We start from the raw sequence: 24,580 nt of genomic DNA, 5'->3' as shown, positions 1-24,580 counted from the left end.
CTATCTAATGTGTATGGGGACCTTCGGTGTTTTAGTGCTTATTGACAATGATGGAGATGAAAAATGACTAACATGACCATCCTCTTGTCATCCATCTTAACTCAGAAGACAATTTGTATTTTGCTTTTTTGTGAGGTGATCGCCAACACGGATAATCGGGAACGAGACTGCATACACATTTTCCGATTTTCTGGGCATTATACCTCTTCCCTGAGGTCTAATATGTATTTAATTGCAATTTATGAAAAGAATATGAGAAAAATAATGGCTTAAAAGGGGGTTTACTGAGGTAAATATTGCCCTCAGGTAGCCTTGACGTGAAACCTGACAGAAAATTAATGAATTGTTATACTAAACTACAATGTAGCTGCAGTAAATGTCTGTAGTGACGAATTCACACCATAAAAACTTATATTGCGTGTTTTATTTCTCTGGCAGACCAGCACAGTCACTCCCGTGCCTCACATCACTGCAGAAACCAACGCTTCCCTTTCCCGCCCAAATGACATAATCGGAACGAGAACGCCTCAGCCGATAGCCCCGCCCCTCCTGGTCACGTGTCAGCTACTGGCAGCGCCGCTACGTCATTACAGTGCGACGCCCCGTGATTTCCGTAAAGCGACAATTAATGAAGTAAACAAGACGCCTGTTGTCGCGTCCAGTGCGGTGAGTGTCTGCTCACGAGTCTCTCCTCATATCTTTGTACTGTGGGGCACTTTTCTGCCTTAGCTGCACCTCCAGCAGCTCTTATGACAAAGGAATGCTGAGACTTGTAGTGCTGAGCCTGTTTCTGTACAGTAGCGGTCTCTGAGCTGCCTGGTTACCATGGCAACACCTATTATTAGAAATTTAGTGGAAAAAACTTTCATTAACTGACTTTTTGGGGTTCTAGTTAACCCCTTAAACGTTTTTTCTGTCTCATTATCATAAATATGGGGGAAAAACAGGGAAGTGATTTTTTTTAGGCTGTTTTGTGCTTTATATTACGTTTCGCTCTTTGGCGTTGTTGCAGAGAAGTGAAATGTAATTGTCATTTTTGGGTTTTTTTAGCGGTATTTCCCTTATTGTTTAAATAATTGAATATTGAAATATGCTGATTTCATTTTTTTTAAAGGGGACCGGTCATTAGATTATTGCTGCCTGACCCAAATGACCTTTCACTTTATTTTGTAGTCCCATTAGTGTCCTGGACCCTGCGATCACTTGATCGCTTCTACTATATACTGCAGTGCTTCAGTATTATATATACTGTACAGACTTCCCATCATCCGATTTACATAGCTACAAACATCAGATGTTTTAAAAAAACAAAGCAAAAAAAAAAACAAAAACAAACTAAAGCTGTGTACATTCGTGCCGTATTTACTTGCAGATTTTAATCAGTACTGCAGGGAAATACGCATCCCAGCAAAGAATGAGAATCGTGACTTGCTGTGAACACGCTGCTTTTTTTTTTCTTTGGAGGTTTTGTTGGCCAAAAAAAAGCAGCATGTCAATTGTTTCTATAATCCCCTGCAATGCTTTCCCACTAAAGTGGATTATATCTCAGCACTTCGCCTCACACACCATGCATACAGCATGGTGTGTGAGGCTCTCCGTACTCAGTAACCCAGGGTCATCATGGTGGTGACGACCCCGGGGTCATCATGGTGGTGACGACCCCGGGGTCATCATGGTGGTGACGACCCCCGGTTCATCAAGGTGGTGACGACCCCGGGGTCATCATGGTGGTGACGACCCCGGGGTCATCATGGTGGTGACGACCCCAGGTTACCATGGCAACAATCGGGTCCCTGTGATCGCATTGCATGGACCCGATCACCAGGAAGAGGTAAGCGATTCCTATCCCTGCCTCCTGAATGCTGTAATTGTATTGAGGGAAAACTGCCGGAAGCAGCGCGGGCACCACTCCTGACATTGAGATCCAGGACCCGGCTATAACATGACCCAGTGGTGATCACAGGGGTACAGCGACTGAACCCCCGCAATTGCCATGACGAAAAAAAAGCAGGAAAAAATGCCTGTAAAAAAACCAAACCCTGCAATAAAAAATGCACATTTTTTCAGCTGCTTTTTTCTGACAAAACATTGCAGAAAAGAAGCACACAAAAAAGCAATGTGTGCACATAGCCTTAAGTCCCCTGACTTCCCATTATCCGATTTACATAGCTATGAACATCAGATGTTTAAAAAAACCAAACTAATATTCTCCTTTTTGCTCGCTGGAAGTTTTTCCCTAAAGTGAAGAAGCTGAAGGTTCGGAGGATAGAAAAAAAACAGACGGTGGGCAGAAACAGCGAGGCAGGCAGAGGAGTATATTATTTATTATTTTTTACCAATACTTGCCTTTCCAGGGCATATTTGCAGTATTGGGGACCAGGAGTGACAGGCCGGAGATACTGGGCAGAATGGAGACAGTGGGCGGCATCGCGTGGAGTTAGTGGACTGGAGCGGTGATAGTGGGAGGAAGTCCATGTGGCCATTTAGTTCTTTATAATAGAAGCGAGGTCTGTTAATAATTATGCGAGGGAGGGCTTTGCCCCCCACCCCCTCTGCACATCTCCAGCCTGGGGGTCTTACCACCAGACCCCGGCTTGTATTATATTGAACTTCATGACCACATAGACTTAAAAATTAATGTTTATTCCACTGCGCCGCAAAATTAAACATTGGGCCACCTAAATTAGGTACACCCATCCTATAGCTGCTCCTGCCCACTACGGGTGCTGCTGCCCACTATCTCGGGCAGTCACGCCCAGGCTCTTCCGGTCTTCGATAATTCAAGTATGCCCCTTTCCAGTACCTCGCAGCCATTCGGTCCTCTGCTTTTCACCGTTGCACACTGCATCTTGTGCCTCTTCACTATAGGCTAGGACACATCCGGCTGTGTCCAGGCTTCAAAGGTCCACTGCGTGTTGGGCTGTCAAGATATGCGACATGACTTTATGACATGTAGTGACCTCCGAGGCTTACAGAGAAAAGAGCAGGAGATGTAGCACGCGATGGCTGCGAGTCTACTGAGAGGTAGGTGAGTATTGGTAAACAAAAAAATCCAATGCTTTCTGCCCGGCGTCCTATTTTTTTTCTTTCCGCCGTATCTCCGAGCTTTTCATTATTGGTAATAACGTCTGGATGCATCCAAGCTTTGGAGATGACTGCACTGCCTAAGGTCACGGTGCACTTCATGGCACGCAGTGACCTCTGAGGCCATAGGAAAGACAAGGACCAGAGAGTGAGCAGAGGGATGGCCGGAGAGGTCAGCGATGAGGTATTATTATTTTTTACCATATATACTTACTTACATCTTCCAACTTAAAATTTACATCGAGTTACGAACAAACTTACTGAACCCATCTAGTTTGGGGACTGACTGTACGACATATAACGATTATGAAATCCAGTCTGTGGGATTTTCTACATCTAGGACCGGGGCTTTATGGCGACGTGTCGGGATCACACTACGACGCTGCTGCATCAAACCATAATGGAAATGAATGTGGTCACGTTCTACCCAGCAACTCGCTGCAGCCGCGAGATACAAGTAGGAGGAAATTGACGCAAGCCAGACTTCTAGCGGCTTTGTATCATGCAGCCTTTGGCCTCATCCTTATTCTAGTGCAGGGTTTCCCAAACTCCAGTCCTCATGACCCCCAACAGGTCATGTTTTCAGGATTTCCTTACTATTGAACAGGGGATGGAATCATTATCAAGGCATCACCTATGCTATATTAAGGAAATCCTGAAAACGTGACCTGTTGGGGGTCATGAGGACTGAAGTATGGGAACCACTGTTCTAGTGGAATAACAGTGAAGTTAAGCTCACAAACAAGGAGCGTGGAAAGAAAGGAACGTAGATAAGAACGGAGGAGTGAAGGGAGGGCAGATTAGGGGTTTTTAAAGTAATGGGGTACCATACCAATGGCTGCTGCCCACTAATCAGATGCAAGGAAATGACGTCGCTGTATGATGTCATCTCTGATTGGCGGGCAGCAGCCATGGCAATAGCGCAGACAGCTCCTCTGCGCGGCACCGCAAATGAATTCAATTGCAGTAAAGTCCTGCCGACTCCGGGCATAGAGCCGCGATCGTCACGGGGTCTGCGGGCCACAACAAGCAGCTTCAGGGGCTGCATGCGGCCTGCGGGCCATTTGTTTGAGAACTCTGCTCTAGGCCTAATTGTCTGCCTCCATAACAAGCTTTCTACAATCTGCTATATTTTATTTACATGTTTTATTTTTACAGAGTTACATACAGAAAGGCCGAAAATGACAAGGCATGGAAAAAACTGCACCGCCGGGGCGGTCTACACCTACTATGAGAAAAAGAAAGATACAGGTTGGTGGGAATCGTTTGTGTTAGAAAGTGGTCTTTGTATATAGATATATCTATATACACGTATATATAGATGTGTATGTGTGTATATGTATGTGTGTGTGTGTGTGTGTGTGTGTGTGTGTGTGTGTGTGTGTATATATATATATATATATATATATATATATATATATATATATATATATATATATATACAGTACAGACCAAAAGTTTGGACACACCTCATTCAAAGAGTTTTCTTAATTTTCAGGACTCTGAAAATTTTTAGATTCACATTGAAGGCATCAAAACTATTAATTAACACATGTGGAATGAAATACTTAAAGTGTCACCAGCAAAGCCCCCCCCCACACCATCACATCTCCTCCTCCATTCTTCACGGTGGGAACCAGCCATGTAGAGTCCATCCGTTCACCTTTTCTACAAAGACACGGTGGTTGGATCCAAAGATCTCAAATTTGGACTCATCAGACCAAAGCACAGATTTCCACTGGTCTAATGTCCATTCCTTGTGTTCTTTAGCCCAAACAAGTCTCCTCTGCTTGTTGCCTGTCCTTAGCAGTGGTTTCCTAGCAGCTATTTTACCATGAAGGCTGCTGCACAAAGTCTCCTCTTAATAGTTGTTTTAGAGATGAGAAGGTGATTCAAAACTAATAACTCTCCTAACAAACAACCCACAACCCTTTATACGGATATGTGAACAGAAAAGTAAAAAAAGGGGAGGAAAAGAAAATCTAAGATTCCTGATCGTTCAACAGTTAATATTTCTTACTAATATGGGAATATATTTCTTCACTATTTACTCTGAAAACGTTTGTATTCTGCAAACTAGATCTCTGATTATAATCAGAGATTTATAAAAAATAAATACAAAAAATAATAATAATTAAATACAAAAAATAATAATAATTAAATACAAAAAATAATAATAATTAAATACAAAAAATAATAATAATTATATATATATATAATTATTATTATTTTTTGTATTTATTTTTTATAAATCTCTGATTATAATCAGAGATCTAGTTTGCAGAATACAAATGTTTTCAGAGTAAATAGTGAAGAAATATATTCCCATATTTGTAAGAAATATTAACCCTTCAAGGATTGGACCACTTATACTTTCTTTTCCTCCTCTATTTATAAATGGACATCTAGTTTGGATAATCCAGGCTCAAATTTTGGGACGAGGTGATTGTGGGGAGGTCACTGTCGGAGGTGCGCGTGATTAGCTGTTCTCTGTAAAATTTAAATCAATAAATAAAAAGAATTCAGTCATAAGAGCTGCCTGCTTTACATTGTTGGTCATGAGAAAGTCCATTTCTTCGCAGTGTAGTACATTCATATGCCGCTAGCAACCTGCATAATCATTTATACAGCACCCACGACATATACATTCTGCTCTGTTTTCTGCTTTGATTACTGACACACTGACCTCTTGTATTTTACAGCTGCCTCGGGATACGGCACTCAGACGGTTCGTCTCAGCAAGGATGCCGTAAAAGATTTTGATTGTTGCTGCCTATCCCTACAGCCGTGTAAAGACCCCGTAGTGACGTAAGTGTCAGAAAACCACAGCATCGACTGATCATAAGATCTGAATCAGAGTCTTGTTAGTTTGGATTTAAAGAAAGAGGGAAACTCTGGTGAATATTTCAAAGGAATCGGTCATTAGATTCCAATCAGGGGCAGCATGAATCCGAGCCTGGCCACATGATTCTCTGAAACGCTGCGGTGTGCGGTCCATAAGGAGAGACCTGACTAGTCGGGGCCCTCTGCTAATTTTCCGACAGCTCTGCACCCTATTTACAGACTTGGGAGAGACCTGTCAATCAACTGGAACGCAGGGCGGGTAGAAGCCCCTGACTAGTTAGGTCTCTCCTATAGTTCCCAGGTTTTTTTTTTCCTTTTTGTTTTCTTAACTGCAATCATGCAACCACGCGCTGATTTATGTTGTCTGTGTTTGGACACTATGAATTTACTAACAGGTTCCTTTTAATTTGTGAACTGGATTATGAGATATTAAAGTTATAGGTTCAAGTGGAACGGTCTTTAAGGCCCCAGTACTCATTAGACTAATGTCGGCTGAACCTGCCGATGTTGATGGTCTAATGTGTATGGGGGTGCCAGTCGACTGATGATTGGGGGAGATGTTAATTGGACATGTCCAATTTCGGACTCGCAATCTCATTGTTAGCCGCCAGCCGACATTTCCGCTTTCTCATAGAGAGCGCTTATTCGACCGAGCACTCCTGTGTATGGGAGAGCCGGCCAAGATGGCTGCTGGCCAAACAGTTGGCCAACGAATCGTTTGTCCGACAACCACCTAATGTGTATGTCTTGCTTTAGCTTTTACCAAAAAAGATTTGCTCTAATCTGATCTGGCGTCCAATCCGGTCCCCTATGGCAGTTACAGCCGGATGATCTTCAGTTTTGCAGGTGACATCCTCGGCACCTCCGGCGTTTACTAGACCTTGTGACGTCGTAGGTTCTACTACATTTTGTTGCCTGCAATGACTTATTGTCAGTCTCTCTGGCTTCTACACACTTCTGCGACTTGCTCGGCAGCTTCCTCCAGATTTCTTATGGACGTTTTCCCTCAGCAAATCCTTTATGTTTGAACATGCTTTTTCTTTGTCGCTCCATTGGGAGACCCAGACAATTGAGTGTATAGCTTCTGCCTCCGGAGGCCACACAAAGTATTACACTTTAAAAAGTGTAACCCCTCCCCTCTGCCTATACACCCCCCCGTGCATCACGGGCTCCTCAGTTTTATGCTTTGTGTTGAAGGAGGCACACATGCACTCATGCTCCCATTTTAGTCAGCAGCAGCTGCTGATTGTATCGGATGGAAGAAAAGAGGGCCTCTAACAGGGCTCCCGGCATGCTCCCTTCTCACCCCACTAAGTTGGCGGTGTTGTTAAGGTTGAGGTACCCATTGCGGGTACACAGGCTGGAGCCACATGCCGTTTTCCTTCCCCATCCCTTAGGGGCTCTGGGAGAAGTGGGATCCTATCCGGTCATCCAGGCACTGGGACCGGGCTCCCTCCGCAGCCCCTGTGGGATTCTGACGGACAGGAGATGGAGTATCATCAGGGACAGGGCCCTGCAGCTACAGGTACTCTGTGTCCCCTTGGGAACGGTGCATGGAGCACCCTGGCCTCAGACGCTGCAGCGACTGCGGTGTTGGTATGAGACCGGGACTACCGCGCCGACCGCGCCTGCTTGCCGGCCGCGGTTTCAACTTTAGTCCTCGGCTTTTGCGGCCTAGTGCATTAAACTCCCGCCCCCGGGCCTGCCAGTCAGGGGGAAGGGCGGGACGGTCGGTCTGACGCCGACAGTGAGGGCTGGAGCACACGTAGCTGTCCTCCGCCCCCTCACTAATCACTCTGGGGCCAGATTCCCGCACTTTTGTAGTTACGCCCACGGCTCCCTCCTCCCCTGTGAACGCCGACAGCCATGTTTTAAGCACATTCTGCCGGTGGAGAACTTCTGGCTGCATCTCTGGGAGACCTGAGGCAGGGAATCTGGTGGCCACACACCGCTTGAGCGGTCGGTAAGCCACACCGGTAACCCGGTGCTGGGCCCCATAGAGTGCCGAACTGTATATATATATATATATATATATATATATATATATATATATATATATATATATATATATATATATATATATATATATATATATATATATATATATATATATATATATATATATATTTGTATACATTTTCTCGGTTCGGCTGTACTGTTAGCTTGTGGCTATATATCCCTCAGTGATCACTCTCCTGGGAGACAACAGCATGTCGTTCACAAGGAGCAAGGGTACCAAGACACAGGGTTATTTTGCAACCTGTACCTCTTGTGCGGCTATGCTACCTGCAGGTTCCACCTACCCTCACTGTGAGCAATGCTCGGGCCCTGTGGCACTCGCTCAGCCGGAGCCTGGGGCACTGGTGGGACCCTCGGCCCAGGTAGAACCGCCGGCTTCCCCTGTCCAGGCGGCAGGGACAGAGTTTGCAGTTTTAGCTGAGAAACTCTCTTAGTCACTGTCACAATCCATGGCTCAGTCTATGGACAAATGGTCTGCTAAGATACTAGAAGCCTTGCAGTCCAGACCGGCCCTTACACAGGCCCCGGGCACTGCGGGATCGCCCCCAGGCCCCTCTCGGTCTGCGACGAAGCGTGCGCCTGGGGTGGCCTCTAGTTATTACGTGGAGGACTCCGGCACGGACCGCAGTCCCAGACTGGCTAAGCGGGCTCGATTAGAATCTTCCCCGACTTCATCACGCTGTTCGGGGTCTCAGCTTGAGGACTCTCTAGAGGATGAGGCGGAGGTCGCAGCCCAGGACTCTGACCCTGACGTTGCTCTCAATCTTGATACACCTGAAGGGGACGCCATAGTAAATGACCTTATAGCGTCCATCAATCAGGTGCTAGATCTTTCTCCCCCAACTCCACCTATAGAGGAGTCGGCCGCACAGCAGGAGAAGCACCAGTTTAGGTTTCCCAAACGTACTCTGAGTGTTTTCTTCGATCACTCGAACTTCAGAGATGCTGTCCAGAGCTTTCCCGGACAAGCGCTTTACTAAACGCCTTAATGACACACGTTACCCCTTCCCCTCTGACGTAGTTAAGGGTTGGGCTCAATGTCCCAAGGTGGATCCTCCAGTCTCTAGACTGGCGGCTAGATCCGTAGTGGCAGTGGCTGACGGTTCAACGCTCAAGGATGCCACTGACAGGCAGATAGAGCTCCTAATGAAATCCATCTATGAAGCCATAGGCGCGTCCTTTGCCCCAGCCTTTGCAGCAGTGTGGGCACTCCAGGCTATCTCAGCTTGTCTGTCTGAGATTAATGCGGTCACCCGTACCTCGGCTCCGCAAGTAGCGTCTTTGACTTCTCAGGCGTCGGTATTTTCATCCTACACCATGAATGCTGTCCTGGACTCGGCTAGCCGTACAGCGGTAGCATCCGCCAATTCGGTGGCAGTCCGCAGGGCCATGTGGCTACGCGAATGGAAGGCAGACTCTGCTTCCAAGAAGTTCTTGACCGGTTTGCCTTTTTCTGGCGACCGATTGTTTGGCGAACAATTGGATGAAATTATTAAGCAATCCAAGGGAAAGGACTCGTCCTTACCCCAGCCCAAACCAAAGAGACCTCAGCAACGAAAAATTCAAGCGAGGTTTCGGTCCTTTCGGCCCTCAGCCAGATCCCAATCCTCCTCGTCCAACAGGCCACAGAAGAGCCAGAGAAACTCTTCTGCATGGCGGTCTAAGTCACGTCCTCCAAAGACCGCCGGAGGCACCGTCTCCAAGGCGGCCTCCTCATGACTTTCGGCCTCCCCAAACCGCATCCTCGGTCGGTGGCAGGCTCTCCCGCTTTTGCGACGCCTGGTGGCCACATGTCCAAGACCGATGGGTGAGAGACATTCTGTCTCACGGTTACAGGATAGAGTTCAGCTCTCGTCCTCCGACTCGTTTTTTCAACAGACATGTGAGAACCAGGCGGTTTCGCATGGAATCCCTCCGCTCTGTCATCGCTTCGATGTCCCGAGGAGACTTCCTAGTATCAATCGACATCAGGGATGCCTATCTCCATGTGCCGATCGCCCCAGAGCATCAACGCTTCCTGCGTTTTGCCATCGGGGACGAACACCTTCAGTTTGTGGCACTGCCTTTCGGCCTGGCGACAGCACCACGGGTCTTCACCAAGGTCATGGCATCCGTTGTGGCAGTCCTACACTCTCAGGGCCACTCGGTGATCCCGTACTTAGACGATCTCCTAGTCAAGGCACCCTCCCGGGTGGCATGTCAACACAGTCTGACCGTGGCTCTGGAGACTCTCCAGAGGTTCGGGTGGATCATCAATTTCCCAAAGTCAAAATTGACTCCGACCCAATCACTGACTTACCTCGGGATGGAGTTTCATACTCTCTCAGCGATAGTCAAGCTACCGCTGGACAAACAGCGTTCGCTGCAAACAGGGGTGCAATCTCTCCTTCGGGCCCAGTCACACCCCTTGAGGCGCCTCATGCACTTCCTGGGGAAGATGGTGGCAGCAATGGAGGCAGTTCCCTTTGCGCAGTTTCATCTGCGTCCACTCCAATGGGACATTCTCCGCAAATGGGACAAGAGGTCGACGTCCTTAGACAAGAACGTCTCTCTTTCTCGGGCAGCCAAAGCCTCTCTTCAGTGGTGGCTTCTTCCCACTTCTCTGTCGAAGGGAAAATCTTTCCTGCCTCCATCCTGGGCTGTGGTCACGACGGACGCGAGTCTGTCAGGGTGGGGAGCGGTTTTTCTCCACCACAAGGCTCAGGGAACCTGGACTCCGACGGAGTCCTCCCTTCAGATCAATGTTCTGGAGATAAGGGCAGTGTATCTAGCCCTAAAAGCGTTCCATCGGTGGCTGGAGGGCAGGCAGCTCCGCATACAGTCGGACAACGCCACGGCGGTCGCGTACATCAACCACCAGGGCGGCACTCGCAGTCGTCAAGCCTTCCAAGAAGTTCGGCGGATTCTGCTGTGGTCGGAGGCCACAGCCTCCACCATCTCCGCGGTTCACATCCCGGGCGTAGAAAACTGGGAAGCAGACTTTCTCAGTCGCCAGGGCATGGACGCAGGGGAATGGTCTCTTCACCCGGACGTGTTTCAAGAGATCTGTTGCCGCTGGGGAACGCCGGACGTCGATCTCATGGCGTCTCGGCACAACAACAAAGTCCCGGCATTCATGGCACGGTCTCAGGATCACAGAGCTCTGGCGGCGGACGCCTTAGTTCAGGATTGGTCGCAGTTTCGACTGCCTTATGTATTCCCTCCTCTGGCAATGCTGCCCAGAGTGTTGCGCAAGATCAGGTCCGACTGCCGCCGCGCCATCCTCGCCGCTCCAGACTGGCCGAGGAGGTCGTGGTACCCGGACCAGTGGCACCTCACGGTGGGTCAACCGTGGGCGCTCCCAGACCGACCAGACTTGCTGTCTCAAGGGCCATTTTTCCATCTGAATTCTGCGGCCCTCAACCTGACTGTGTGGCCATTGAGTCCTGGCTCCTAGCGTCCTCAGGGTTATCTCAAGAGGTCATTGCCACTATGAGACAGGCCAGGAAACCAACGTCAGCCAAGATCTATCACAGGGCTTGGAGGATCTTCTTATCCTGGTGCGCTGATCAGGGTTTACCCCCTGGCCGTTTGCCTTACCCACGTTTCTTTCCTTCCTTCAATCCGGAATGGACAAGGGTTTGTCTCTCGGCTCTCTCAAGGGACAAGTATCGGCGCTTTCCGTGTTTTTTCAAAAGCGTCTAGCCAGGCTTCCGCAGGTCCGCACGTTCCTTCAGGGAGTTTGCCACATAGTCCCACCTTACAAGCGGCCGCTGGAACCCTGGGATCTTAACAGGGTTCTACGGGCTCTTCAGAAACCACCTTTTGAGCCGCTGCGGGATGTCTCTCTATCACGTCTTTCGCAGAAGGTGGCATTTCTAGTGGCAGTTACGTCACTCCGAAGAGTGTCAGAGCTTGCAGCGCTGTCATGCAAAGCCCCCTTCCTGGTATTTCACCAAGATAAGGTGGTTCTGCGTCCTGTCCCGGACTTTCTCCCCAAGGTGGTGTCCCCTTTTCATCTCAATCAGGATATCTCCTTACCTTCATTTTGCCCTCATCCAATTCACCAATGTGAAAAAGATTTGCATTTGTTAGATCTAGTGAGAGCACTCCGGATCTACGTGTCTCGCACGGCGCCACTGCGTCGTTCTGATGCGCTCTTTGTCCTTATCGCTGGCCAGCGTAAGGGGTCGTATGCTTCCAAGTCAACCTTGGCTCGGTGGATCAAGGAACCGATTTTTGAAGCCTACCGTTCTTCTGGGCTTCCGATTCCTTCAGGGCTGAAAGCCCATTCTACCAGAGCCGTGGGTGCGTCCTGGGCATTGCGGCACCGGGCGACGGCTCAGCAGGTGTGTCAGGCAGCTACCTGGTCTAGTCTGCACACTTTCACGAAACACTATCAAGTGCATACCTATGCTTCGGCGGATGCCAGTCTAGGTAGGCAGGTCCTTCAGGCGGCGGTTGCCCACCTGTAAGAGGAGGGCCGTTGTCGGCCCTTTTTATTGGGGTATTCTTTTACCCACCCAGGGACTGCTTTTGGACGTCCCAATTGTCTGGGTCTCCCAATGGAGCGACAAAGAAGAAGGGAATTTTGTTTACTTACCGTAAATTCCTTTTCTTCTAGCTTTTATTGGGAGACCCAGCACCCGCCCCTGTTCCCTTCGGGCTGTTTGTTCTTTTGTGTACACATGTTGTTCATGTTGAATTGTTCTTTTGGTTCATGGTTTTCAGTTCTCCGAACATCCTTCGGATTGAATTTACCTTAGACCAATTTATAAGTTTCCTCCTTCCTGCTTTTGCACCAAAACTGAGGAGCCCGTGATGCACGGGGGGGTGTATAGGCAGAGGGGAGGGGTTACACTTTTTAAAGTGTAATACTTTGTGTGGCCTCCGGAGGCAGAAGCTATACACCCAATTGTCTGGGTCTCCCAATAGGAGCTAGAAGAAAAGGAATTTACGGTAAGTAAACAAAATTCCCTTCTTTTTTCTTTCAGGCCAGATGGATTTATTTATGAGAAAGAAGCAATTTTGGAGTACATCCTGCATCAGAAAAGGGAAATTGCTCGTCAGATGAAGGTAAAAATAGAATACAGACGTGATAGGAAAAAAATGGTGATAAAGTGACATTTGTAGCTGAAATAACTCTGAATTGTAAAATTCTGCTGTAAATCCACAGGATAATCAACATTCTAACATATCTGCCTTATGCCATCATATGTACAGTAAACAAAAACAAATATGGGACAAGTAAAAGGGGGTTTGTATTGCCTCTTTTTTATCCTTGGATAAAACACACACAGGGGACCATGGATGTACACTGGATGTACACTGCTGCCAGTAGGAAGCTGATGCTATGCAAAAAAAAGTTTGTTCCTCCCCAGCAGGGTACACACACAGACTGGCATGGAGATGATCAGTCTTAGCTTAGTGTCAGTAGGAAGCCGTCACGGGTCTGTGTTCAGACCATAGTGTCAGTAGGAAGTCTTTAGAGGTCTGTGTTCAGACCATAGTGTCAGTAGGAAGCCGTCACGGGTCGTTTCAGACCATAGTGTCAGTAGGAAGCCGTCACAGGTCTGTTCAGACCATAGTGTCAGTAGGAAGCCGATTCAGGGCTGTGTTGTTCAGACCATAGTGTCAGTAGGAAGCCGTCACGGGTCTGTGTTTCAGACCATAGTGTCAGTAGGAAGCTGTCATGGGCCTGTGTTTTAGACCATAGTGTCAGTAGGAAGCTGTCATGGGCCTGTTTTTCAGACCATAGTGTCAGTAGGAAGCGGTCACGGGTCTGTGTTCAGACCATAGTGTCAGTAGGAAGCCATCACGGTTCTGTGTTCAGACCATAGTGTTAGTAGGAAGCCATCACGGGTCTGTGTTCAGACCATAGTGTCAGTAGGAAGCCATCACGGGTCTGTGTTCAGACCATAGTGTCAGTAGGAAGCCATCACGGGCCTGTGTTTCAGACCATAGTGTCAGTAGGAAGCTGTCATGGGCCTGTGTTTCAGACCATAGTGTCAGTAGGAAGCGGTCACGGGTCTGTGTTCAGACCATAGTGTCAGTAGGAAGCCATCACAGGTCTGTGTTCAGACCATAGTGTCAGTAGGAAGCCATCACGGGTCTGTGTTCAGACCATAGTGTCAGTAGGAAGCCATCACGGGTCTGTGTTCAGACCATAGTGTCAGTAGGAAGCCATCATAGGTCTGTGTTCAGACCATAGTGTCAGTAGGAAGCCATCACGGGTCTGTGTTCAGACCATAGTGTCAGTAGGAAGCCATCATAGGTCTGTGTTCAGACCATAGTGTCAGTAGGAAGCCATCACGGGTCTGTGTTCAGACCATAGTGTCAGTAGGAAGCAGTCACGGATCTGCGTTCAGACCATAGTGTCAGTAGGAAGCCATCACGGGTTTGTGTTTCAGACCATAGTGTCAGTAGGAAGCCATCACGGATCTGCGTTCAGACCATAGTGTCAGTAGGAAGTCGTCACGGGTCTGTGTTCAGACCATAGTGTCAGTAGGAAGCCGTCACGGGTCTATGTTCAGACCATAGTGTCAGTAGGAACCCGTCACGGGTCTATGTTCAGACCATAGTGTCAGTAGTAACCCGTCACGGGTCTGTGTTCAGACCATAGTGTCAGTAGGAACCCGTCACGGGTCTGTGTTCAGACCATAGTGTCAGTAGGAACCCGTCACGGGTCTGTGTTCAGACCATTCTGCTTGTGAGGGAAGCGTTGTAATCACTCACTCCGTTATCCCACCTAGAGACCGAGAGAACAGTGTGAAACCCATCACATCGTACCCTCTGGCCTGCACAGCAGGACCCTAATGCATGAAGAGCGTTTAGGTGACCCAGATGGACAATCTTTCCCCTTATCTCTTTCCGTCCCGAATTTCCACTGCAGCAAGACGGTGCCTGGAGTGAGACGGTCCACGATAACAGGATGCATTTCCAGAGGTTTCCGATGACCTTCAATAGTGCCTGTAAAGAGGAGCCGGATTTCATCGTCAGGGAGTTTCAGGTTCTCTTCTCTTCCCACAGGTTGTGGACTAGCAGGTTTCTGCCGAAATTTCTACTTGAACAGGTATCAAAGACTGTGGAGAAAAAGGAGCATAGGGTCTTACCAGATAAAAAAAAAAGAGATCTCGATAATTAAGGTGCACTCACCTTAAGGGGTTGTGAATGAGTCACAACACCTACATTCGCATAATCATGGATGGAGACAGCTGCAGCCCCGCAGGAATCTTAGACGAAAATTTAGTATATATATTATCCTTGTCATTACTATACTGTCCTCAAGAAGGGGGCAGAGACCCCTGAAATGCGTTGACCTGTATACGTGCCTACAATAAAGACTTGGATTAATATTTCCATCTTGCATTGGTGATAAGCGCGGCGGAATTTCTACTTGGGAACATTCAGCGGATTACACTTTCAACCCACTTACATCCCCCCCACTCCTGTCCAAGTTCTGGCCCTTCTTTGGGCAATGGGAGCTCTCACTTCCTTGTGAGTTGTCTTTTCGGCATGCGCTGACACCACTAGGACGCTCCAGTTCTCCCCGTTGGCATTAGCTTAAATCTAGGTACCAGCTTCTCTGCAACCTGTTTTGCGCTCTTAGGCCTCACCCCTTTCCTCTCTCTTTTATCGCACAATTTTTTCTTTGTCGCTCTATTGGGAGACCCAGACAATTGGGTGTATAGGCTATGCCTCCGGAGGCCGCACAAAGTATTACACTCAAAAGTGTTAAGCCCCTCCCCTTCTGCCTATACACCCCCGTGCTCCCACGGGCTCCTCAGTTTTTTGCTTTGTGCGAAGGAGGACACCTTGAGACGCCTCATGCACTTCCTGGGGAAGATGGTGGCAGCAATGGAGGCAGTTCCTTTCGCGCAGTTTCACCTGCGTCCTCTTCAATGGGACATCCTTCGCAAATGGGACAGGAAGCCGACGTCCCTCGACAGGAACGTCTCCCTCTCGCAGGCGACCAAAGCTTCCCTTCGGTGGTGGCTTCTTCCCACTTCATTATCGAAAGGGAAATCCTTCCTACCCCCATCCTGGGAGGTGGTCACGACGGACGCGAGTCTGTCAGGGTGGGGAGCGGTTTTTCTCCACCACAGGGCTCAGGGTACGTGGACCCAGCAAGAGTCCTCGCTTCAGATCAATGTTCTGGAAATACGGGCAGTGTATCTTGCCCTGAAAGCGTTTCAGCAGTGGCTGGAAGGCAAGCAGATCAGAATTCAGTCAGACAATTCCACAGCGGTGGCATACATCAACCACCAAGGCGGCACACGCAGTCGGCAAGCCTTCCAGGAAGTCCGGCGGATTCTACTGTGGGTGGAAGCCACGGCCTCCACCATCTCCGCAGTTCACATTCCAGGCGTGGAAAACTGGGAAGCAGATTATCTCAGTCGCCAGGGCATGGACGCAGGGGAATGGTCCCTTCACCCGGACGTGTTTCAGGAGATCTGTTGCCGCTGGGGGGTGCCGGACGTCGATCTCATGGCGTCCCGGCACAACAACAAGGTACCAGCGTTCATGGCACGGTCTCAAGATCCCAGAGCTCTGGCGGCAGACGCCTTAGTTCAGGATTGGTCGCAGTTTCAGCTCCCTTATGTATTTCCTCCGCTGGCACTGTTGCCCAGAGTGTTACGCAAGATCAGGGCCGACTGCCGCCGCGTCATCCTCGTCGCTCCAGACTGGCCGAGGCGGTCGTGGTACCCGGATCTGTGGCATCTCACGGTCGGCCAACCGTGGGCACTACCAGACCGACCAGACTTGCTATCTCAAGGGCCGTTTTTCCATCTGAATTCTGCGGCCCTCAACCTGACTGTGTGGCCATTGAGTCCTGGATCCTAGCGTCTTCAGGGTTATCTCAAGACGTCATTGCCACTATGAGACAAGCTAGGAAACCAACGTCCGCCAAGATCTACCACAGGACGTGGAAAATTTTCCTGTCGTGGTGCTCTGCTCAGGGTATTTCTCCCTGGCCTTTTGCTTTGCCCACTTTTCTGTCCTTCCTTCAATCTGGACTGGAAAAGGGTTTGTCGCTCAGCTCCCTTAAGGGACAAGTCTCGGCGCTCTCTGTGTTTTTCCAGAAGCGCCTAGCCAGACTTCCACAGGTACGCACGTTCCTACAGGGGGTTTGTCACATCGTCCCTCCTTACAAGCGGCCGTTAGAACCCTGGGATCTGAACAGGGTGCTGACGGTCCTTCAGAAACCACCATTCGAGCCAATGAGGGATATTTCTCTCTCACGCCTTTCGCAGAAAGTGGTTTTTCTAGTAGCAGTCACTTCACTTCGGAGAGTGTCTGAGCTAGCAGCGCTGTCATGCAAAGCCCCTTTCCTGGTGTTTCACCAGGACAAGGTGGTTCTGCGTCCGGTTCCGGAATTTCTCCCTAAGGTGGTATCCCCCTTTCATCTCAATCAGGATATCTCCTTACCTTCTTTTTGTCCTCATCCAGTTCACCAATGTGAAAAGGATTTGCACTTGTTAGATCTGGTGAGAGCACTCAGACTCTACATTTCTCGTACGGCGCCCCTGCGCCGCTCGGATGCACTCTTTGTCCTTGTCGCTGGCCAGCGTAAAGGGTCACAGGCTTCCAAATCAACCCTGGCTCGGTGGATCAAGGAGCCAATTATCGAAGCTTACCGTTCGGCTGGGCTTCCGGTTCCCTCAGGGCTGAAGGCCCATTCTACCAGAGCCGTGGGCGCGTCCTGGGCTTTGAGGCACCAGGCTACGGCTCAGCAGGTGTGTCAGGCGGCTACCTGGTCGAGCCTGCACACTTTCACGAAGCACTATCAGGTGCATACCTATGCTTCGGCGGATGTCAGCCTAGGTAGACGAGTCCTTCAGGCGGCGGTTGCCCACCTGTAGGAAGAGGCCGTTTTACGGCTCTTTTACGAGGTATTATTTTACCCACCCAGGGACTGCTTTTGGACGTCCCAATTGTCTGGGTCTCCCAATAGAGCGACAAAGAAGAAGGGAATTTTGTTTACTTACCGTAAATTCCTTTTCTTCTAGCTCTAATTGGGAGACCCAGCACCCGCCCCTGTTTTTTTGTGTACACATGTTGTTCATGTTGAATGGTTTCAGTTCTCCGATATTCCTTCGGATTGAAGTTACTTTAAACCAGTTTATAATTCTTTTTCCTCCTTCTTGCTTTTGCACCAAAACTGAGGAGCCCGTGGGAGCACGGGGGTGTATAGGCAGAAGGGGAGGGGCTTAACACTTTTGAGTGTAATACTTTGTGCGGCCTCCGGAGGCATAGCCTATACACCCAATTGTCTGGGTCTCCCAATTAGAGCTAGAAGAAAAGGAATTTACGGTAAGTAAACAAAATTCCCTTCTTTCCATGTGCTTTTTTTTTGGGCTTGCCCTCCTTCCCTGCTTAATTTTGGTTTGACTTTCCACCCCTCTCTCTCAGGAGTCACCATCTTCATCACCAGCGTCCCCGTGAGGAGATAACATCTACCCCTCCAGTGTGGGCCGTGTCTCAGTCCGTTGCTAGTCTCCGTTCTGGATCGCCTTCCTAACAGGTTCCCTGACCAGTCCCCAGGCCGAGTCTAAACCCATAGAGACAGGCCCCTCAAGAGAATCCAGAAAAGGATCTGATCCAGTTCCTCTTCCAGATCTTATCCTGGTCCCTCTGGAACGTTCCTATCTCATTCCCCTTCTCCAGAGCCTAGTGTAACTCTCGAGTCTGACCCAGAGTCCCATTCTGATCTGGATTCCAAACAGGATTTCAAGCTAAAGGACATGGTGGACAGCCTAATCCTGGCAGTCAATTAGTCCCTGAATGTTAACGTTGAAGACACCTCTCCAGCAGAGCAGTCTTTTTCCTTCAAAAGAGCCAAGTGAGCCACCAGGTTTTTCGCTAATCATAAGGAATTCAATGGTGTTTTGTCAAAGCAATAGGAACATCTGGACAAGAAGTGCTAGAGAAAGAAATGGATATTTCTTTATCGTTCCTATGGGAGACCCAGACCATGGGTGTATAGCTACTGCCTCCGGAGGACACACAAAGTTACTACACTCAAAACGTGTAGCTCCTCCCTCCTAGCATATACACCCCCTGCTAGCCAGACCTAGCCAGTTTCATGCTTTGTGTCAGGAGGATCACACACACACACATGCATCCTTTTTTCATTTTTTCTACAGATTTGGAAGAAAAGCGGGTCCACTGGACCCCCGGCATGTCCCTTCACACCCCCCTGGCGGCGGTGCTGTTAAGGTTGATTCAGGGCAAGAGCCCTTCATGCCGCGCTCCTTCACCATCCCTTAGGGGCTCTGGCTTGAAGTTAGAGCCAACACGGTTCTCACTGCCTTGCAGGAGACCGGCCTCCATCCGCAGCCCTTTGGCAGGACCCTGCTGGACGGAGCACTGGACCCCCACCCCACCAGGGACTGGACCCTGCGTCTCAAAGCTAAGTATAGAGACGTTATTCAGAGGGTCCTTCTGCAATGTGGGGCACTTTATTGGGGGGACAGTGATTGATTTTGATAATGCTGCTTTTACTGTGTTTCCGGCCGGTTCCAAGATTTTTACTGTGTACCGCGCCGATGATGCCTGATTTTCGGCCGCATGCATAACTCTAGGCCCCGGCTTCAGCCGCGGCCTACTTTCGTTTCGTTCCCCTGCATGTCAGTCATGCAGGGGGACGCTGCAGCGCCGCCCAACCGCCGCTCTGCACAGGGGAGGACACTCCTTGTTGGGGAGATGATTCCCTCCCCTGTACATCTTCTTAGCCCTCCGATTCCCGCTCCTGGGTTAACCCCCGCCCTCCCCCCTCGCTCTAGCGCCATTTTCTCAGCGTTCTTAGTACGCTGATCGGCGCTGGCTGCTCTGCAGTGCAGAGGGAGTGGATCTGGGGGTCCAGGCTTGGAACCGGGGGGGCACTCACAATAGCGGCCTGATAAGTCACAACCTCTGGTTGTGCACTTTTTATACACTATCAGGGCATTCTGAAGGAGTTAATTCTTTATTTTAGAACCTCCTCCTCAGCAGCATGTCTCACTAGGAGCAAAGCTCCAGGGCTGTACACTACATGTTCTGCATGTAAGCTTATATTGCCTGAACCGGCCCATACTGTAATGGTCTTATGTGGTGGTGCCTCTGCCTGGAGTCGCCCCAGGCTGAACCCCTGTCTTGAGTATTCTAGACATTCTAGACAGAGCCCCCCACCTCTGCAGCAGGTCTCACAGAGCGAGGCTGCAGGCTGTTTTTATTATCCACTGCTGGTAGGCTCGTACGGCGAGCTCATAACCACTGTGGCCCCTCAGCTTGGAGGCTCATTCATGGTCCCTCCAGCTGCTCCGGGGTCGGCTGTCCCGGCATCTGCTGAGCATGCAGCCCCCTTCTCAGGGCGTTTTCTGCTTGCTCAACAAAGCTCACAGACCCCGTCCTCCTGACAGGGAGACGCAGGGTCCCCTGTCCTCCCCGTCCCGCAGCTCCGATACGAGCTGACTCTCTGGACGAGGAGGATGTCTCTATCAGGGGCTCGGACGCTGCTTTAGGTACTTTGATCCGTCCGTAGGTGACGCGGATGCGAATGATTGGATTGCGTCCATTATACTTGTATTGGACCTCCATCCGCCTGTATCAGGGGAGTATTCCCCGCTGGCAAAAGGCATCAGTATACCTTTAACAAGACGAGGAGTGTGTTCCTTAACCACTCCAGTTTTCAGCCCGCTGCGTCCAAGCCCGCAGCCTGTCCTGCAGATCCCACAGCGGGGTTCTGCTGCCTGTCTCCCCCTCCCATCAGAGGTGGTCAAGGAGTGTACTCATTCGCCAAGGGTGGCCACTCTGGTGTCTAGACTTTCAGCCCGGATAGTTGTATCAGTTGCTGACGGCACCTCTATAAGGATCCCACGGTACATTAATTTTATACTGTACCTCAATCCGCCGGAGTTACCTTATCTAGGTGAACACAACGTGTGTTCCTTAAACCACTCCAGTTTTCAGGCCCCTGTGACCAGCCCAGGGTCCGCTCTGACAGTCGCTTCCCATGAAGCGTGATTCTGAGGACTGTGTTTCCCTGTCCACCAATGGTGGTCAAGAGGTGGGCTCATTCACCTCAGGTGGCTCAGCCCGGACCGTTATGTCAGTGGCTGATGGCTCCTCAGAGGAGATGCATTCCCTCACAGGGACTCTATGCCCAAGACGGTTGCCTGACCTTCCAGACTTCAGTCTTTTCATCCTCTGCCAAGTCTGCCATGCTGGACACCGAACGGCGGTGGTCTTGGCTACTTTCCTCGCTATCCGCAGGCTCCTGTGGCTTCGGAAATGGAAGGCAGATGCCTCTATAGAGGTTCCTTACTGGGCTCCCCTTTGGTGGGACCAGTCTCTTCGGAACCAACTAGATGAAATTTAGGAAGCTCTCGGCGAGGAGAGTTCTTCCTTGCCACAAACCTAAACCAGGGAACCTGTCCAGGGCAGGAATCAGTTGAGGTTTCGGTGGTTTCCGTTCCTCCATCTGATCGTCCTCTAGCTCGGCCTAGATTCATAGAACCAATTGGCTTGAAGCTGCGTCTTTAGAAGACCGCAGGAGATGCTGCCACTTAGTCAGCTTCCTCCGAGCTATCTAGCCGCCAACCTCCTCCTGGTCGGTGGCAGGCTCTCTCCACTTGGCAACGTATGGTTCTAACACGTCTCCGTTCAGTGGGGGCGGGATTATATCTCCCATGGCTACAGGATGGAATTCTGTCCACCCGCCAAACAGATTTTTTCTGTCACCTCCTCCCGGCTCCAAGGCTTCTCACAGGCCGTGCATTTCTTGCAGGCCAATGGAGTAATTGTACCGGTTCCCGACTGGGAACGGTTCTGAGATTTTTGTTTAAATCTATTTCCAGTCCCCGAACAGGGCGGTGCCTTCCGGCCTGGATCTCTAGCTTTTCAAGCATAGTCAGGTGTGGCGTTTTCACATGGAGTCTCAGTCTTGTTCCGTGTGGTTTTTTTTTTTTCACCGGACCAATCAAGAACCCAAGGAGATTCCCTAGCAGCTATCGGCATCAGAGATGCCTTTCTGCAGGGGTCAATCGCAGGTTCACACCAGCGTTGACTACGTTTTGCCATCAGAGTGGTCCAATTCGTGGCTCTTCCCTCGGGGTTAGCCACGGCCCATCGAGTATTCTCATGGGGCTGCTGTGATTAGGGTCCTGCACCCCTAGGGATTGGCAGTGATCGGTTGCCCTGGACGGCCTTCTTCTCAGGGCTTCATCCAGTGCAGACTCTTAGCAGTGTACTTCGCTTACTCTTGCCACTCTAACCTATTCGGGTGGCTTGTCATTCTGTTCAAGTCCACTCTGACTTCGAACCAGAGGTTCTCAGGGACGCGATTCGAGACTCTGTCGGCTCTTGTGAAGCCGCTCTTAGTCGATCAGTAGTCCCTCCGCTGGCGGTCGACGTCGTTCTATCAGACACCAAATACAGGTGCTGGTCAGACGGTGGCGTCAATGGAAGCGATTCCTTGCCCGCCTGCGTCCTCTGAGACTGGATGTTTTCTGCTGTACACGCGAACTCCCTCCTTCCACGGTGTGGTGGCTTTGCCACTGACCGGGGGCTTGTTTGCAGTGGTGGTTTCGGCCACTCTGTCTCAGGGACGCTCCTTCCTGGCCCCGTCCCGGGTGATCCTCACCAGGGTGCTGGTCTTTCCGCCTTGGGAGCAGTATATCTCCACCGCGGAGCGCAGGGCGCTTGGACTCTGTCCGAATCAGCCCTCTAGATCAATGGGCTGGAAATCAGAGCTGTATTCTAGCTGTCTAAGCCTTCACCATCTGTTGGCGGCTAGGCACATTCGAGTTCAGTCGGATAACGTGACAGCGTTTTCCTACGTCAACTTCCAGGGCGGGACACTCAGCCGCCTGGCAATCTTGGCGCCTCAACATTCTTCAGTGGACAAGGGACTCCTAGTCCACCGTATCCGCAGCCCACATCCTAGATGTCAAAACTACGAGGCAGACTATTTCAGCTGTCCAACCGTGGTCCACAATCCTCAGGTTTTGCAGTAGACACACTGGTTCATGTTTGATCCAGCTTCGCCTCTACCTCTTGCCCAGAGTCCTGCGCAAGATCAGTAAACAAAAAAAAAAAAAAAAAAAAAGAGGGGGCCGTCGGGTCATTCTCTTACTCCAGACTGCCCCAGGCAGGCTTGGTATCCTGACCTGCTCCTTCTGTCCGTTGGGTTGCCATGGCATCTTCCGGACCGTCCAGACCTTTTCTCAAAGGTCCGTTTTTTCCGTCAGAATTCTGGATTCTCAGATTGACGGCGTAGCTATTGAGTCCTGGATCTTGGCGACTTCTGGTATCCTTCCTGAAGTCATCTCCGCTATGACTCGAGCTCCAAGGTGTCCTTAGACCTTTTTAGCCTTGCCGACCCTCCTGTCCCTTCCACAGTCCGGTCTACAGCTAGGACTATCCCTCAATAACGGACAGGTCTCGGCTCTGTCAGTATGTGCCAGCGGCGTATCGTCCGGCTGGCTCCGGTGCGCTCCTTTAAGGGCGCGTCTCACATCATTCCGCCTTTCCGGCGGCCTATGGAACCCTGGGACCTTCATCCGGTCCTCCCGGTTCCCGGAAACCCCCCTCTGCGCCTCTTAGGGAGGTTTCTTTGTTTTATCTTTCACAGAAAGTAGTCTTTCTAGTGGCTATAATTTCCCGCCAGGGAGTTCTGGCTGCACTCTCTGAGTCACCCCCTTCTTTGGTCTTTTGCATCAAGAAAAAACCATATACAATAGGACCAATTGAGTTCAATATACGAAAAACAAAAAACCTCAATTTCAATTAATATTAAACTTTTATTGATATATTTTAAAATTTAGACACCCATTAATAGTGAACACACAAAGGGCGTAGATGATGAAGGGGAGGAGCTAAATATATGGGGTCCCTATAGCACCCTATGGGACCTTGCTCCTACCTACCAACGGAGGGTATGACGCCGTAACTGTTTTGGGCGCCCCCGTTCCACGTCGGCTCACCCTCTAGTTGCCCTAGATAGTTAGTGAATTAAAATAATAATTACACTACGGATGGCCATACAATAGTACTAGAATGTATTAAGTACAAAGTGCTCATGTAATCACACTGTCTGATAGATAACAGCTTCCTATCAGGAAAACCAGGACAAAAAAAATCAAAAATTAAGCCCCAATATAGGTAGGCTTCTGCAGAAAAATTAGTCCATAGTACATGATCCAGTACAAATTAGTACATGGTACAACAAAGTGCTCATATAATCACACTGTGATAGATAACAGCTTCCTATCAGGAAAACCAGGACAAAAAAAAAAAAAAAAAAAAAAAAAAAAAAAAACCACAAATATTAAGCCCCAGTATAGGCAGGCTTCTGCAGAAAAATTAGTCCATAGTACATTTGTACTTAATACATTCTATGTACATAGTACATTTGTACTTAATACATTCTAGTACTATTGTATGGCCATCCGTAGTGTAATTATTATTTTAATTCACTAACTATCTAGGGCAACTAGAGGGTGAGCCGACGTGGAACGGGGGCGCCCAAAACAGTTACGGCGTCATACCCTCCGTTGGTAGGTAGGAGCAAGGTCCCATAGGGTGCTATAGGGACCCCATATATTTAGCTCCTCCCCTTCATCATCTACGCCCTTTGTGTGTTCACTATTAATGGGTGTCTAAATTTTAAAAT

General features: G+C 49.5%; 1 protein-coding gene across 1 annotated transcript in view; it reads left to right on the top strand.

The window, feature by feature from the left end:
• Window positions 1-564: 564 nt before the first annotated feature.
• The window catches only part of NOSIP (nitric oxide synthase interacting protein), a 102,238-nt gene continuing 78,222 nt past the window's right edge, over window positions 565-24,580 (top strand). The window contains exons 1-4 of the mRNA XM_075329295.1: window positions 565-666; window positions 4,243-4,335; window positions 5,787-5,892; window positions 12,921-13,002. Coding sequence (XP_075185410.1) covers window positions 4,266-4,335; window positions 5,787-5,892; window positions 12,921-13,002 — 258 coding nt within the window. The 5' untranslated portion in view covers window positions 565-666; window positions 4,243-4,265. The remainder of the gene's footprint in view (window positions 667-4,242; window positions 4,336-5,786; window positions 5,893-12,920; window positions 13,003-24,580) is intronic.

This window comes from Anomaloglossus baeobatrachus, chromosome 11, assembly GCF_048569485.1.
Source record: "Anomaloglossus baeobatrachus isolate aAnoBae1 chromosome 11, aAnoBae1.hap1, whole genome shotgun sequence".
Taxonomy (NCBI): Eukaryota; Metazoa; Chordata; class Amphibia; order Anura; family Aromobatidae; genus Anomaloglossus; species Anomaloglossus baeobatrachus.
The sequence above is the reverse complement of the archived record's forward strand: the minus strand, read 5'-3'. Positions and strand labels throughout refer to the sequence as shown.